Here is a 17,728-nt window from a genome sequence, read left to right as displayed (position 1 = left end):
TTCATATATTGTATATGTATTTTTTTATGATGGCCTGGTTATGAGAGTGTAGAGCCTTTGTAACAGTGTGGTTTAAAATTAACTGGTAAAATGTTGAACAATCTGTATTGAAACCATAAACTGTGAACTGTGAAGGTTTACTTCTCCTGTGTCCGGAGAAACAAAAACTGGAGGCGGAAGGTGTTTGTTTGTAGCGAACGCCTGCCTGAATTTGTATTTTATCCTGTAGGAACTTTAAAAAAAAGTTTTGTTTCCTCTGTGTCCGAGGAAAACAAAATCTGGAGGCGGAAGGAGTCAGTCTGTAAAGAACGCTCCTGAACTCTCTACTAGAAAGACCTATGATGCTCTCGACTCACACTACGAGGACTATAATTAATTTTTAATACCTTTTTAAAGAACTGAATGGCAACGACTTAACTGAGTAATACGCATGCGTAAAGAGAAGAGACTTCTGTTCAGACGCCTGTGAGAGAGAGTGCTGGGAAGCTCCGCCAGCGAGCTGAGGTGTGGAGACTTTGTTCGTCGAGTGATGACGAGTGCCATCTTCGTTAACGTCTCTGATCGTGTCACCAGCTCGGATATCTACTATAGTTTTCAAAATGTATTAATTAAATGTTGTATCTGTGTTATGTTGTGTGAATAAAAAGTGATGAATCACCACTACCAGTGTTGATTCCGTTCCCACTGAAGCATCCACGACGTCACAGGACAATTCCGAAACCAGAACCTGGTGATGAAGAATTTGCTAAATGGAAAACTACTGACCAAAAAGCACGAGCGGATATAATCCTATCCATCTTACCCAGTAAACTTCCACAAGTAAAGAATTGTGTAGCATCTCCACGAACTGTGGTGTAAATTGCATTCTATTTACGAATCGAAGGGACCAGCTAGAAAGGCCACAATTCGAAAAAAATTGCTTTTTACAAAAATGAATGATTCTAAACAAATAAATGATCATCTAAATGATTTTTTCATTCTTGTGGGCAAACTGAAAGAAATGGAAATAAACATTGCAGATGATTTGCTTACAATATTTCTTTTATATAGCATACCGGACTCTTATGAAAGCTTTCGAATAGCCATCGAATCTCGTGATGAACTGCCTTCTCCAGAAATGCTGAAAATTAAAAACTGTTGGAAGAAGCTAGCGCTCGCAGAAGTAAAGATTCATCGTTTTCTGAACCTCAACATGCATTCTATTCAAAAGATCGGAAGTATACTCAACGACCGATTCCTAAACCTAAACCAGATAAGTCTGAAAACCAAAGACAATATCCAGTTAACTACAGATGCAACTTCTGCCATATCTATGGGCATAGAGCATCGGAATCTAGGAAGAAAAGTAAAGAAACTAAAAGCAAACGCCTCAGTGAAAGTGCGATGTCTGCAGAAAATCAGAATTCCTTGGAGCAAGAAAAAGCCGTAGCATGCACTAATAGTAACTCATTTTTTTGTCTGGATAGTGGTGCAACATCGCATATGTGTAACAGCAAGGAACTCTTTCAAGAAATTCACGAGGTAGGTTATACTTATGTTAAATTAGCTGCTGATAAAATAGTTAAAGCTATTGGAAAAGGAACTGTTAAATTTAAAGTTCGCATAGGTTCTAAAACTGAAAATATCACCATTACTCAAAAATGTATTGTATGTACCTGATTTGAAAAATAATTTAATATCAGTGTCTAAAATAACTGAAAATAATCTTTCAGTAATTTTCAAAGAAAAATGTGTTCAAATAATTAATTCTAATAACGAAACAGTAATTTTAGCTAAACGTGAAAATTATCTTTATTTTGTCATGCCAATATTTGAATCTGTATCAATTGCTAAAGAAATAGATCAGTGGCATATAAGATTTGGCCATTTAAATGAAAATGATCTTAAAAAACTTCAAATAAATAACATGGTTAGAGGTCTTTCTTTTTCTCAAAATGACTCTCTTTCTACTTGTAAGGTATGCATTCAGGGTAAAAAAACCGCAACTCCCCTTCCCAAAGAATCTGAATATAGAAGTACTGAATTGTTAAATCTAATTCATTCTGATTTGTGTGATTCCGTGAGAAACGAAACAATAGGTGGATCATTTTATTTCGCAACATTTATCGATGATAAATCTCGATATGTTCATGTTTATTTTCTGAAATCTAAGGATGAGGTTAAAGAAGCTTTCAGAAATTTTAAAGCATCTTTTGAAAATAAACTTAACTCTAAAATCAGAATCCTGCGAACCGATAACAAGCTAAAATATTTAGGGAAAGACTTTAATAAATTTCTTATGATGCAGGAATAAGACACGAAATGAACACTCCTTACACGCCATAATAAATTTAATGATGCAGGGACAGGGAAAAGTGGACGGAGCACCAGAACTTCGTCAGTGACTTTTACAGGTGTTGCCCCGCCGCACTACTGTACCCCGCTGGGCTTTTAGTTGGCCCGCATCGGATGCTAGCCTACCAAGACATTTACATAGTAATTTTACATCAATACTAGACTTACGTATTGAATATACAATTACAAAGACACAGTATACAATTATTACAAAGAGATTGACCTATTAACAAAAGTTGGATTATGGCAAATTAATATAACATAATTACTTTGAACATACATACAAACTTTCATTTTACATTGTACTTCATACAAACAATATATTTACATTAGTATATCTAGTTATATCGAATTACAATAAACATCTTTTTAAGAAACTAATTGGGGAAGTTTTTTTTTTTTTTTTTTTTTTTTTTTTTTTTGTGCATCTTATTATACTTAGTTGAATTACTAAGACGAAATATCTTATTAATACATTTCCTTTCATTTTTTAACTTGTTACACACAACTGCATCAGCACTGAAGTCTTACATTATTATTTTTGTATATTAATGTATCATAAACACAAAAAATATATATTAGAAGATCGCGTAGTACTTACATTTACACTAATATATCTAATAGAGTCGTATATTATTTTTTTAATTAATGATTTAATTATTACAAGATTTTCCCCCCTCATGTCCTAATACAGTTCAAATTCTTAATGTAATTATTTTGTAAAAACTATTCATACCATATTTAGCCTGTTTCAGACATGCAATATTTCTGAAATCTTGCATTAATATTGCAAGTTATGGAATAAGAGGTATTTAAACAGATATGATAACATCTTGACATATGTCTTCTCTTTTATATGCGAAAAGTTTCTTCATAATCAAGGAAACCTTTTGTTGTAATTGAGGGATCGTTAACATGCATTTAATGTACTCAGGCGTAATTTGTGACCTTCCTTTGCAGTGTAGCTCTTTTGTGAGCTGGCACTTGAAAATATAGTGCTCTGGATCTCCCTTTTCCCCACATACGCACTTGTCTGAATCGCTCAAATTTCGTGCAAAGTAGTACGTCGGGAAAGGACCATGTCCAGATAAGAATATGTTGAAGAAGTTATATGAGATTGGATCATATGTGGGTTTCTTGTAGAAGTTAGGGAATGGGACATTTACTGGAGGTAGAGATGGGTCTTGAGCTGCATTCTTAGCAAGCGCATCTGCCCTTTCATTTTGGGCTTGTCCAGCATGCGCTTTTACCCACTTTATTTTTATAGATGTTCTGTTGTGCTGTGATATTAAATCGTAGATATCTTGTACTATTGATGATTTGTTTCTTGCATCACTGACAGCTTTAATTGCCGCTTGGCTATCACTGTAGATGGTAACATATGTTAGATGCTTTTGATGAGACCATAGAATAGCGTGTTTTATGGCTGAAAGCTCAGCTTGGAAAACGCTGTTGTTGTTCCTTAGGCGTCCTTTCCATTCTGTAGTTTCTTGTTCTGAGAGGAGTGCAAAGAACGCGCATCCTACTTCTTCGTTTAACTTTGACCCATCTGTGTACACGACTGGAAATGAAGGTACACTGAGGGTGTCTTCTTTTGTAGATATTCTGAGTTTTGCATGTACTGCAGGGTGTCTTAGGTAAGGATTTCGTGGCTGTTCAAAATCAAGGGGGCACAGGTATTGATCTTCTACCTCTATGTTTTTCTTGAGGTGGAATAACGTGGCTAAGTCTGCATCTTCTTTTGCTTTCAGATGGAGGGGTGGGATTCCTGTTAATACACAGAGTGCTGCGGTTGAGGTAGTTCTGTATGCTTTTGCTATTTGTAAGAGAAAGGGGCGTTGGATCGAAGCTAAGAGTGTTTTCTTTTTCACTGTCATAGGGTGAGCCCATGCCGATTCCCCATAGAGGATTATTTTTTCGATCACGGTATTATAAAGAATGTTTTGCATCCTCGACTTGAGGCCCCACGTTGTGCCTTGCATCCTTGCGAGGGCTCTAGAAATAGTTTGGGTCTTCTTCCGAATTTCCATGAGGTGTGGGATCCAAGAAAACTTTTGGTCAATTTTCAATCCAAGAAATTTGATTTCTTTTGAGATCTTGATTCTTCTATTATTGATTTTAATGCAAGGTAGCCTTTGTAGCGATTTGCCCAGTTTTGGAAATAAAATAATATGTGATTTGGGCTCTGAAATTATTAGTTTTTTGATTGACGCAGAGAGAATAGAATATGGAGAGAGTCTCGTTACTATTCTTTTCTAGTATGTCTCTTGAATGCCCATTTGTTACAAAGGCCACATCGTCGGCAAAGGCGATGAGCTTTGTATGGTCCGGCCACTTGTAGGAGGTGATATAATTGAAAGTGATGTTCCACAGGTCTGCACTTAGACAAGAGCCCTGTGGACAGCCCCTTGTTATTCTTCTTTCTACTATACTATTGTTGCTGATGATTATCGTTGCTCTGTTTGTTAGGAAACTATTCATTAGCTTGAATATGTTCTGAGGGCATTTAATGTTGCGCAAGGCTTCAAGGATACCAGGCCACCACACGGAGTCAAACGCATTTTTGAGATCCATACAGAGTACTGCTGTATGGAGAGCTGAAGATTTATTCCTACGGATCTGCTCTTGAAGTTCTGCTATCGCATGTGATGTAGATTTGAGAGGTCTGAAGCCGTATTGGTTGGGGCTTATGGTACCGTTTTTCTCTAAGTGGTGGCATAATCTGCCCGCGATTGCACGTTCCAGAAGTTTACCTATTGCAGGTAAGAGGTTGATTGGTCTGAAGGCTTTCGGATCTGTAGGATCTTTATTATTTTTCTTGAATAGTATTGTTTGTCCCTGTTTGAGACAATTCGGCAAGACATAAAATTTGAGGCAGAGGTTTAGTAGTTTGTGAAACAGAAAAGGTATTGCGTGGTGAATTATCTTAATAATCCTGTTGTCTAATCCGTCAGGTCCCGGAGCTTTATTATTCGGAAGATACTTAATAATTTTTGAAATTTCTTGTGAGTGGAATTCCACATCGTCTGGAATATTTGGAGCGGTATTATTGTATCTAATATCGGGATGTGAGTGGCCATCGTCGTCTGCATTATCTTTTAGGAAGACAGCATCTAAAATATTGTTGAGAATCTTTTCAGTGACATTATCAAGCTGGCTGTTACGTGAGAATTTAATGATGCAGGAATAAGACACCAAATGAGCACTCCTTACACGCCAGCCCAGAATGGCGTCGCGGAAAGATTAAATCGCACTTTAGTTTCAATGGCGCGATGTTTGTTATTGCAATCCAATCTATTTCAGAAATTCTGGGCCGAAGCCATCAATACGGCTGCTTACATACGAAATCGCTGCCCAGAAGAAAGAAACCAAATAAAAACACATTATGAAGTGATGTTTGGCAGAGTACCAGCTGTCTCTCACTTCAGAACCTTTGGCCAAAAAGCATTTTCGCTAAATAAAAGGCCAGGAATAGGCAAATTTGATATTCGATCTAAAGAATGTATTTTTATTGGCTATTCTGATGAATCAAAAGCGTATAGGGATCCCGAGGCACATAAAGTGATTATAAGCAGAGACGTAAAATTTATTAATGAGTTTGAAAACTGCTGTGGTTATGACTCAGAGCAAGAAATAAATCTGCCTTTCACTCCGGAGGAAAAAATTATAAATGAAACATGTTGTGATGAATCATCACCTCTGGACGGCAGTGAGTCGCCACTTGACTCTGAATCTGAAAAGGAAAGCGTAAGTGATTTAGATAGCGAATCAATGCTTCCTATCCTGATTAAAAGGAGCCCTGGTCGACCCAAGAAAATAAAAACAGGTTTGCCAAGAAGGACTAAAAAGGAATATCACTATACAGTTGTAAATAAAAATGAACAAACTCAAAATGTTGTTGAGGAAAGCATTAACCCTACGGTGCAAGAAGCATTAAATGGACCATATGCTGAAAATTGGCATAATGCCATGCTGTTAGAATATAACTCGCTTGTTCAAGAAAAGGTTTAGGAATTAGTAAAAAGACCTGAAAACAAGAAAGTTATGGGTAGTAAATGGGTTCTTAAATTAAAATCTAATCACGACGGCACTATCGAAAAATACAAAGCTAGGCTAGTTGCTGAGGGGTGCTCTCAAATCCTTGGTCTCGATTTCACTGAAAACTTTTCTCTTGTTGCTAGATTAATTTCCATAAGAACAATTTTAGCCTACGCAGTAGAACACAATCTCAAAGGTTACCAATTAGATTTTGTAATGGCCTATGTAAATGGAAATTTAGATGAAGAAATCTACATGAAAATTCTCGAAGGTTTTCGCGATAAAACTAATTCAGATAAAGTATGTCTTTTAAAGCGATCATTATAAGGTCTTAAACAGTCAGAACGTCAGTGGTACAAAAAGTTGGATGAAAAATTAAAAATCTATGAAATTTTAATTTCTTAATTCAGATAATTGCATTTATATTAAAAAGACGTCTAACAGTGAAACTATTATAATCTTTTATGTAGACGATCTTATCGTTTTTACCGATTCTAAGCAAACATATGAAACAATTCACGATAGTTTAGGTTCTGCTTTCAAAATGAAAAACTTGGGGAAATTACATTATTGCTTAGGCATAGAATTTTACCAAAATGAGAATTCAATTAAAATTTCTCAAAAGAAAAATACGTAGATGATATTTTAAATTGGTATAATATGCAAAATGCTAAATCCGTGTCTTCACCTATAGATAATAGCAAAAAATTATCAAAAGAGATGAGTCCTAAAAACGAAAACGAAATCGCTGACATGAAAAATGTTCCATTTAGAAATCTGATCGGATCACTAATGTACCTTTCAGTAGCTACTAGGCCAGATATCACATACGCCGTGTATTTCTCAAGCAGAAGCGTAGCTAGGGTTTTCAGCACCCGGGGACAATTGAAGATTTTGCGCCCCTTTCTGTGTGCCAAGCGTGGAAAACATTTCATTCTAAAATTTCATAACATCAATTTGGCGCCCCCTGGATGCTGCGCCCGGGGACAACTGTCCCTCCTTGCCCCACCCTAGCTACGCCACTATTCTCAAGTCAATTTAACAACAATCCCGGAAAAGAACATTGGCATGCTACGAAAACAATACTTCGATATCTAAAGGGAACCCAAGATCAAGGACTAACTTATACGAAAACAGGAAAACCACTCATCGCCTTTGTGGATGCAGACTGGGCATCAAATGTCGATGATCGAAAATCCTACACAGGTTTTTTATATATATTAAGTGGTTCGGCCATAACCTGGGAATCACTAAAACAACGCAGTGTAGCTCTATCTTCAACGGAGGCGGAATATATGGCTTTGTCTGAAGCCGCCAAAGAAACCGTCTACCTACGGTGTTTCCTGAAGGAGCTGGGTTACAACATAGAAAACCAAACAACAATATACTGCGACAATCAAGGAGCTCAGAAAATTACAAAGAACTCTGTGTTTCACTCCCGTACAAAGCACATAGACATTCACCATCATTTTGTGCGGGAAGTATATGAAAGCGGTGAATTGGATGTGCAGTACATACCTACCAGTGAAATGGGAGCTGATGTGTTAACCAAACCCCTGACTCCTGTTAAACATCAAAACTGTTGTACAATTATAGGATTGAATACTGTTTAATATGTATTTTGTTTTACTTTTCAGGAATAGGAGAATCAACGTCGAAAGGGGGTATATTGTCAACTGCCGTTGATTCCACTAGCTCACGTTCATGTTAAGCAAGTTCTTTGTTGCGTAATACTTTTCTAAGCAGTTAGCCAAAGTCAATGATGAGTATCGCATGTAAGCGAGAAGTGCTAAGCACTGTCTAATATCATGTTTCTACTCTGCTGTTCAACGTCTTCATAGCTCAAATAAATGTTTGTCATATATATGGAAGACGTCATTTTATTCTTCACTACTCCAATAGTTTCAAGGTGTTATTAATATTTCCTTGTAGAGACAGATTCAAGGCATTCAGTTTGTCAAATATATTGCACAAATATGCCAGTTTTAATAAAAAGTCTGCTTCAGCAAAGTGTCTGGAATTTGCATGTCCTTCCTCTCGTAGAAAGTGAGAATTTCTTGATAAAGCTGTAATGCATGGGATAAGATATTCCCATGTGAATTGCAGTGATATAGCAGGGCTTGTGTGTTCAGCTCCCAAGTCCATGCAAAGTTTTTTGAATAGTTTGGCTTTCAGTGGCCTAATTTTTATGTAGTTTACTACGTCTATGATACGTTTCAATACCAAATTCAATTCACAGCTGATCGACTTCGATACAAGTGCGATGTGGTGCTTTACTGCAAATAAGGGCTTGCAATACTCTATACCTGCCAGACATTGATTGAGTGCCGTCAATGCACACACCGTTACTTTTTTCCCAATCTAAATTATTTTCTGTTATAAACTTGTCAAGAATTTCAAGTAAGTTTTGAGCTTTTGAACCTTCACTGATGCTTTAACAGAAACGAAGGTCTTCAGCAATTATATTATCATCTATAAAATATACATAACAAATAAGGTATGCATCTTTATTATTATCATTAGTCTCATCAAGTTGTAAACCGAATTCCTTGCCTTTCATTTTCTCTAGTAATTGGTCACCGAGATCCTTAGCAGTATGAGGGATTCTTCGACTAATAGTGTTGTTCAGGGCTTAATTTCTAAGATTAGAAGTGCCGGAGCCCTATGGAAGTCTGTCAGCAGAAAGAAACAAGAGTAAATAAATAAATAAAATGACTATTAAACTCATTAATAATTTTTAAATTAAATAATTAATTTTTATCAAATTAATTAATAGCTATTTAATTAATGTTTATAAATTGTTATTTAATCAATAATTATTATATAATTAATTCATTATAATTTAATTGATAATTATTAGATAATTAATTATTCTTTATTTAAATAATTAAAGATTAAAGTAATTAACTAATTAAAATTAAATAAAATGTAAAGAGGTAAATTGAAATTTAATACTCGATTTAATATGATTTTATTATTAAAATAAAATTTTCGAGATAACATTTCTACTCAAATTGTTATTCAACTACATAAAAGAAGTGCCGCAGCCTTCTTATTCAGGGCTCCGGTGCGTTCTGGCAAGAATTATGATTTATTACAAAAACTAAGAAACACCGGAGCCGACATCCGGTGGGTTCCAGCCCAATTTAAGTTTTGATCGTAGGGGGTTAATTTAAGTTCTTTTATCATCACAAAAATGAAATATACTTAAAGTGTAGCTGATGAAAATTCCAGGGCGAAACAGAAGGAGGGTATGAGTGGGTGGAAACAAAAAATGAGGGGAATCAGTGGGAGAGAATGCTCTATTTGACCGCAGCTCTCTGTTGATATAATTATAGCCATCAAGCAGATGGGTGTCAGGGGTAAATGAGTCCCGAATCGGACTCTTAAATGTAAAGTTGCTGGTTACGCTTCCCCCCCCCCATTAGTGGATACTGTGGGAAGACGATGTATAGGACGTGCTTGAGCAGTTTATCTCAGTATTTCACTCTTATTGTACTCGCTGTCACTTAACGCACATTTCAGAACACAAATTTTGCTTCCTGCGAGGATAACTAACTGTAAGCATAGATAACAATACACTAGATACAATGGCATGGCGAGAAATTTAGGCGTTCCTAAACAAACTCCCCCGACTTTATTGCTTTTCTTAAAGGGAAAGGTTTCCGCATGTGAGTGAGGGGACTTTACTTGAACGTCTCATGTTCTCATGAGTTCGTATTTCTAGGGAAATAGAGTATTGCAAAGTCTGCTTATTGTTAAACTAAAACGTTAGGAATTCTAAATTTTGTTCCCTTTAAATTGTGGTACAGTTTTATAAAAAGAAGTACCGAAGCTCATCTTATTTAGGGCTCCGGTGCGCTTCGGCTAAAATTGTAATTTATCTTAAAATTTGAGAAGCACCAGAGCCGGGCTCCGGTGGCTTCCGCCGCAATTTAAGCACTGGTGTTGTTAGATAAAGGTATCTTTGTAATTAGTTTTCGCCTTGATTCTTCTACCATAATATTAACCATACCATAATCGAGAGTGGCTGGTAAAATAAGTTCTGTGATGCTGTGAGGTTTCTTGTACATTGCCAACCTGTATGCCACCTTGAAAGATGCTAACAGTGCACTGCTGAAGCTTGTTGAGTGAACATGTCTTTTTGTTTTTGTAAATTCTGCAACTTCTTACTGAAACATTTGTGGGATTTTTCAACCATGGTAGGGTGAATGGTCTCCAGATGTCGTTTTGGCATACTCTCGGACGATAGAATTTTCATAGAGCACACATCATGGTCTTTCTTCATTATTTGCTTCTACTGAAAGTCAAAGTCTAAATATCTATCATCGTATTTGCAAAATTTTCGCCTTTTTGCTCCGCAGCTACTTGTGGCTTGATCTCTGACTTGAACTATCGACTTGCTTATTTAATAAAATTATTACCATTTTGTGAGTAACTTTTTAAGAAAATACAAAACAGCACAATTAAAACAAAGCAACCGAACTGCTCACATATATGTTTAAATAGATATTATAATGTTTATCTTCCTGTGTTCGTAAATCACAACCCGCGGTATTACTATCAAGAACACTTTTAATACTTGTTAGCAATTTAACTACTACGCTTATAATAAACTAACTTGGCAATGCAGTACATGGCGTCTTATGTACTACCACCCATGAGCGCTCACTACAATTCCTGTCGATACGATGTGGCAGTTGAATGCGGGCTTCTGGAAATCTCTCACGTTAGCTTGCAAAGAATTCTGTGTTGCCAAACCCAGCCCAAACTCCTGTTGTGGTTTATTCTATTTGAAAAAGTCTTTAAAAAACATCCTACCAATTTAACCCAGCACAGCTGAGAGATGGCAGCACCTGATTACAGAGTATAAACTTTCTCTTCTAAGATTCTCATAAAACAAGGGCAGTCAGTTGTCGAATGCTCGGGGGATACGAACGTGTGTAGCTTGGAAGTGCAGATGAAATAAATGTTGTTAAGTTTGAAATTTTTGCATTTAATTTGATCGTCATAGTTAATTATCATCGATTCCTAATAATGATGACCCAGCCTTGCAGTAACCAAGCATTATTGTTTTAAACTAATATTCGCTCGGGGGGAAAAAAAAATTTCTTATTACTTGGGACTTAGCCACGTGACTGAAAATGACGGAAGGAACAGCAGTGATCGGAGCAGTGAAGATACTTGTGTGCAATTTCGCCGATCCTGCACTGTGGTTCACCATGTGCGAATCAACATTTGAGCTAGGAACACCAAAAACGATATCAGAGTCTCGCACGAAGTATAATTATATTGTTTCGCACCTGCCCGCCGAAGCCGCATCAGTCATGAGAGATGTGATCAAGGCCCCCACCTCCATGGTGAGCTTTCTCATGAGCATGAATCTAAAGCCCCGAAAACACTAATGGAAACTCTGTCAACCATTCCAAAAACACAAAATCTGGATGAATTGTGAAATTTTGCAAGAGACTTATCACAGAAATTGGTTAGCTTGGTCATAATTATTCATGAATTATTTCTTTCTCAATGTTCATCACATCACATTTACTCTCTACAAATTTCAGAACTGAAAAACTCTTATTTTCATTTATTTATGTCAATTATATTCAACCTGTATTACTTTATTTTGTTTTCTATTTTTATTTAATTTTATGTATGTAAATGATTTCAACAACTGACAAGCCAACATTCAAATTCCCTCTTGATTATGCTAATATTGTGTAAATACTGTCGTTCTCTCACTTCGCTTGTTCACTGGGGGTGATACTCTTCTTATGGTGTATTCTATTTGAAAGAGCCTTTAAAAAAACATCCTACCAATTTAACCCCTACCAACCTAAAATAACTGTTGGATAGAATATAGTTTGGAATCTTGTATAGAGGTACATTACAGTCCCACAAACTAGACGTAATGTGACTTAGTAGGTGATGAATTACCAAAAATGTCACATTTTATAGAATAATGGCATGGGTTATTCACAGCACAGCCGAGAAGTGACAGCACCTGATTACAGAGTATAAACTTTCTCTTCTAAGGTCCTCATAAAGCAAGGGCAGTCAGTTGTCAAATGCTCGGGGGATACACACTCATGTAGCTTGGAAGTGCAGATGAAATAAAAGTTGTTAAGTTTGAAATTTTTGCATCTAATTTGATCTTCATAATTAATTATCATCGATTCCTAAGACTCCTTATGTGAGAGAAGAGCAGTGTTGTGGGTTTCCTGTGAAATGAGCGATTTATGCAGCACACTTGATTTGAAATTCCATAAAAGAGTAAATAGGAGCACTTCGCGATGCCCTTGTTTACTTTTCACGGCGCCATGGTGCACACTTTGGGAACCCCTGGCATACTGCAAGAAGTGTTGCCTGCAGTTTGGATGTACCGAAAACTGCTGTTCTCAAACATCTGTATTCTGTTCTATGGGTTTCCACATCAATTCCATCACATCCAGATGTTGCAACCTGAAAACGAGCAACAGCTTATTGACTTCGCGATTTTTTTCTCATCAAGTATGATGAAAATAGCAGGTGGCCGCTGTGTATATTATGGACAAGTAAGAGATATTTCTTCTGAACTGGGAACTTAAACTCCAAGAACTGTGCTGTCTGGGCTGATGAAAATCTTTACAATGTGACGCCAACACCTTTACACAAAGCTAAAGGACTTCGTGGTGCATCACTACAAGCACATTCACTCTTGGTCCATACTTCTGCAAAGAGGTCACTTCCACAGGTATGAAAATATGCTCCATCACAAGTACTCAGTATGTAGCAGAATTACATAACTTCAGAAATGCAGCTGAAAAATGTCATTAATGAACATTGTATGGATGCAAGATGGTGCTCCTCCACACATCACCACATGTGTTCAGCAAGGGCTGCAATAGCACTTTGAAGATGGAGTCATGGAGTCATCTTCCATAACTTTGCAGTTTCATAGCCACTGCGATCCCTCGAACTCTCACCGATGGATTTCTGTTCCTGGGAATTTGTTGACACCTCTGAAATCTAAGGTCTACACGTCAAATCCATGGGATTTATCAGATTTGAAAAATGCTATAAAACATGATGTTATTCAGATTCCTTCTGCAATTCGTCATTGTTTTCCATGCTCTCCCACATGCAGTGTATTATCATATGCGAAGGTGGCTATGCTGAAAGCTTGTAATTCTAATAAAAAAAATTGCTTTCTGTCTTGTGTTTTCATTGGTCCTTTGTAAATGTTTTACTCTGAGAATTTCCATGTTACATGTATTGCTCCAATGCCATTAATGATTTTGTAATGCAGTGATCAATTTGCGCAGGAAAAAGGTGATTGTTGCCATTCGAAATTTTGCACTGTAAACATAACCGTGAGAGTTGTGTTCTTTTAAATCATCTCTATCTCGAGTGCGTAGTTTTAAATAACAATATCGGAAATTTCATTTTGGTTGGTTGAGTAGATAGGCTGCCAGGGGTTCATGTATCAAGGAAGTTTTTTTATAACCACCCTGTATGTAGATGGATGATCTTTTATTGTAAACAATTTAAATTTGAAACTGACATTTGTCTTAAAGCATTCCAATAACATGTAGGCTTGTCAAGGTAAAGGTCATGAAGAGGCTGTGGGTGTTATAGCCACAGACAGCAGCAAAGCTGTTACAGATGGTTCACATCACAAGGCATTAGAAATAGACAGAGATTTCCTTGTTGTGCAATCAACATTTCCAGGTAAAACTGAAATCTCTGAATTTCTTTTATTTTTTTAAACCTATCCCATTTAAAAATTTCTGTTCATAAAAAAAATTTAAAGATTAAACTTATAGAAAATTTACAAGCAGTATTAAAAATGTTTTGATTTTCTGAATATGAGATAAAAGTTTCTGAATAGAATATAGTTTGGAATCTTGTATAGAGGTACATTACAGTCCCACAAACTAGACGTAATGTGACTTAGTAGGTGATGAATTGCCAAAAATGTCACATTTTATAGAATAATGGCATGGGTTATTCACAACTCATAATAATTGGGTATTTACATATTACCCTGTCTACCATGAAAATTAGCGATTACCGAACCATGAAATTTAGCAAAGATCTCACTGAAATTACACCAGTCATTCATACAGAGTTCTGGAGGAACTGATTTTTCCCCAAAAGACAATCAGTATTTGACCCACTTCATTTTTGTGCATTGTGAAAAGCTTTCATCAATTTTTACTATTTTCTTAGGCCCTCTATTGTTACCAGATGCTGTTTTTAAAACGTTATGCGTACAAATTTATCACAAGTAATTGTTCCAGTTTATTACTATTTTGTCAGCTATAGTCAGCTGACCATATTGTGTCCATTAATGCACTTATTTTTGATAATAAAGCTTCACAACTTTAATCCACAAAAGCAGATCCCAAATTTATTTTTTTGTTTAATGTAAGAATAAAATGTAGCAATAGTAGTTAATCTATATCTTTTTTCATATAAATGAAATGTGGCTTATTGAAAATCAACTGGGGTTACTTTTAACGAGAGTGCAGATGTTTTAAGTGTGTTGTTATAACTTGTAAATGGTACTAAATCGCACTGCTTGGCAATAGTTTTATAGCCAATGACATAATATATAAGTACCTAATTTTTTTCATATTACTCTATTGAAAGTTCTAGCACAATACAGAAAAACAGAAAAATACAATATACCCTAAAATAACTGTTGCACTCTAAAAAAGATATAAAACTGAAGAAATGGCTAATAGTTCATTGAAAAAAAATCTGGTCCTGAATGACTAACTGTTGCACTTATTTTATCTTCATCAGCTTTTTTATGTAGGCAACAGAGAAATAAGTAAAATGTCCATAGCAGATGTGGCATTTCTTCGAATCATCTAATGAAATTTTCATTGTCATCCATCTCTTCATCTTCATTTTTACCCTCATTCTGTTTCACTGTTTCAGACATTTCACTATCTCCTAAAAGTTTTTAGTTTTCATCCTGCCACATCCATTCTCCTGCATCAGCTTCTTTGCAGCTTAGAATATTTTTTAGTAAGTCCACTTTTTCACTATTTTCTGTCTATTCTCTGCATTCTTGAAACATGTTTCCTGAACATTCCAGCAACTTTTTACAGGAACATATTTCAATCCAAGATTCAGATACCCACCTCATTATGTCCAACATTTTTGTTTACTTCAATTTATCAATCATGCCAAATCTTTCCTTCATGGCTGAGACAAGAGATAAATGAAGTTTATGTCTGTATCTCTTCTTCAGTGCTTCTAAAATGTCATGGTGCACAGTTGATACAACAAAGTCACATTAGGAGAAAGAAACATGACACTTTTTTTTTCATCTAATAACTGTTCTGCATCATTGTAGGATGATGTTTTTTCAAGAAGACAAATGCCTTCCTTAACAGATTTTAGAAACTTTTCTGCCAAAGTACCAACTGCTAATAAAACCATTGCTTAAAATGTCTTCTCTTGTCCGAACACTGTATGCATTTCTCATTTTATACCATAGACAACCAGTCAAAAAATTCAACGAAATGAGATCAAACGATAATTTCTTTATCATTTCCATGCTATGACTTACAAGTAATGATGGTTTATCAAGAATTCTTCCGTGCTGTCAAAAATAATCTTCATTGTAAGAACTTGTATAAGTAACAGTGCATGACTGTGCAGTATATGACTGTAATATTTAACAAAAATGGCATCATTTTTAAAAGATAAAGAAAATATAATTTTGATCATTCAACTGTACTTCTGTGACAAGAAGGTTAATTTTAAGAATTATGCCAAAGCCTCGAGGACTACCTGCCTAAGGGAATGGATGTCTTTGTGGAGGACTTTCTAAGGGAAACTGGCTCGTATACACGTTACACATGGAGAAAACTATGAAAACATCCAAGCAGCAAGCCCGTTCGCGGAATTTGAACCTCAGACCGAACTACCAGTGTTCAGCGACTTTACTCCTCAGTTGCTGGTGGGTATCTGAGATAGGAAGGAAATTGTCAGTTGTTTGAAAGAACTTGCAAGGAGAGGATGCAATGTCCTATTTGAAGCAGGAAAAGCTCCCCGTATTTCTAGACTTATAAATGTTTATTGTTGAATGTATATTTAGTGAAAAGTTAACATCTTGTGATAATATGACAATAAACTAAAATATTTAATAGGCTGGTCCATTATCCTTAATTACTATCTGCAGCAGGGATGACGGACCTATGGCATGTGTGCCACTAGGTGGCAGGCCAAAGGTATATATTAAAATTCTTTTATTCACTTACATTCACTGAAAGCAACATTTCAAGAAAGCGAAGGGAAAAAAAAACTGTAAGACTAGCAGCCATCAAAGACATTCAGAAACGAGCATACGCATGGATGCCATTATGACATTTTCCAGGATGGAAGGTGACTAGTACCTCCCTCAACTATAAAAGTACTCGTATATGTAGGGGAAGTATGTTTTTGAGGAAGTACAGTGAGTGGGATAAGTTATAAAGAGAGAACCCAATGAAATTGTAAATTATGACATAGTTTTGGTTTCTTATATTTGAATATAAAGGTGGTATGCAACAAAACTGAGCCAAAAAACTTTTTGCTAATGAAAGCACCTGTGAACACTATCGTCTCCTTTTTTCATTCAGACAATTTGATTTTCTAAATATTACAACCTGAAAAGGTGAAAAGATAAAAGGCTTCTATATCATACAAAAACTGAATTTTTAAATAAATGTCATATAAAACCTTTATATTAGAGCAGTGATTCTCATACTGTGCCGACAAAGAATAATTTTGAAAATTCAACAATTTTATGTACATTCGATGCTTTGCGTCAGTGTGAGAAAGAGTTGGGGAGTTTGAAACTTCTGTTTCTTTAAAGGAAGGGGATCAGAAATTAAACCCCTTTTTATAACTACACTAATTATCTAATCATGGCTCTCTGGAGATTTAATTGATTTTCTATGTCAATTCTATACTGAGCCAAACTTGTTCGACTTACGTCAGAAGATATGCCAAAGAAAGCTTCTTGAATGACACGTTCGGTAGCATTCTTCTCTTCTTCACATCATTCTGCAGTAACTCCAATGTAAGGTTGTTCGAAGTGGACTATTGAGTTGTTAAATGCAGGTAAGTGGGAGTACATGCTGTGACCACTACGCCTTTCGGAATGGTTTACGCTTCATCACTGACTTTGGTATCTCTCACCGGGATGATGGTCCTCGATAAGTCAACAAGTACCAAGGGTAGTTGCACACCTCGCCAGTGTGTTACATTTCTTAGGATATTCCTTTATATCTTACTGGAAATTTCTGTTTCCCACTATGGATCCACATAGTAAAAATTCTTTTCTGTACTGTGACATCGTTTTGAGCTATGATTT

General features: G+C 36.0%; 1 protein-coding gene across 4 annotated transcripts in view; it reads left to right on the top strand.

The window, feature by feature from the left end:
• The window catches only part of LOC118190910 (caspase-7-like), a 112,745-nt gene that overhangs the window by 52,501 nt on the left and 42,516 nt on the right, over positions 1 to 17,728 (top strand). For all 4 annotated transcript variants that reach the window (XM_085814684.1, XM_085814687.1, XM_085814685.1 and 1 more), the window contains exon 6: positions 13,947 to 14,082. In XM_085814684.1, coding sequence (XP_085670810.1) covers positions 13,947 to 14,082 — 136 coding nt within the window. The remainder of the gene's footprint in view (positions 1 to 13,946; positions 14,083 to 17,728) is intronic.

The sequence above is a fragment of the Stegodyphus dumicola genome, chromosome 4 (genome assembly GCF_044657685.1).
Source record: "Stegodyphus dumicola isolate Sdum_Otavi_A_Nest chromosome 4, ASM4465768v1".
Taxonomy (NCBI): Eukaryota; Metazoa; Arthropoda; class Arachnida; order Araneae; family Eresidae; genus Stegodyphus; species Stegodyphus dumicola.
The sequence above is the reverse complement of the archived record's forward strand: the minus strand, read 5'-3'. Positions and strand labels throughout refer to the sequence as shown.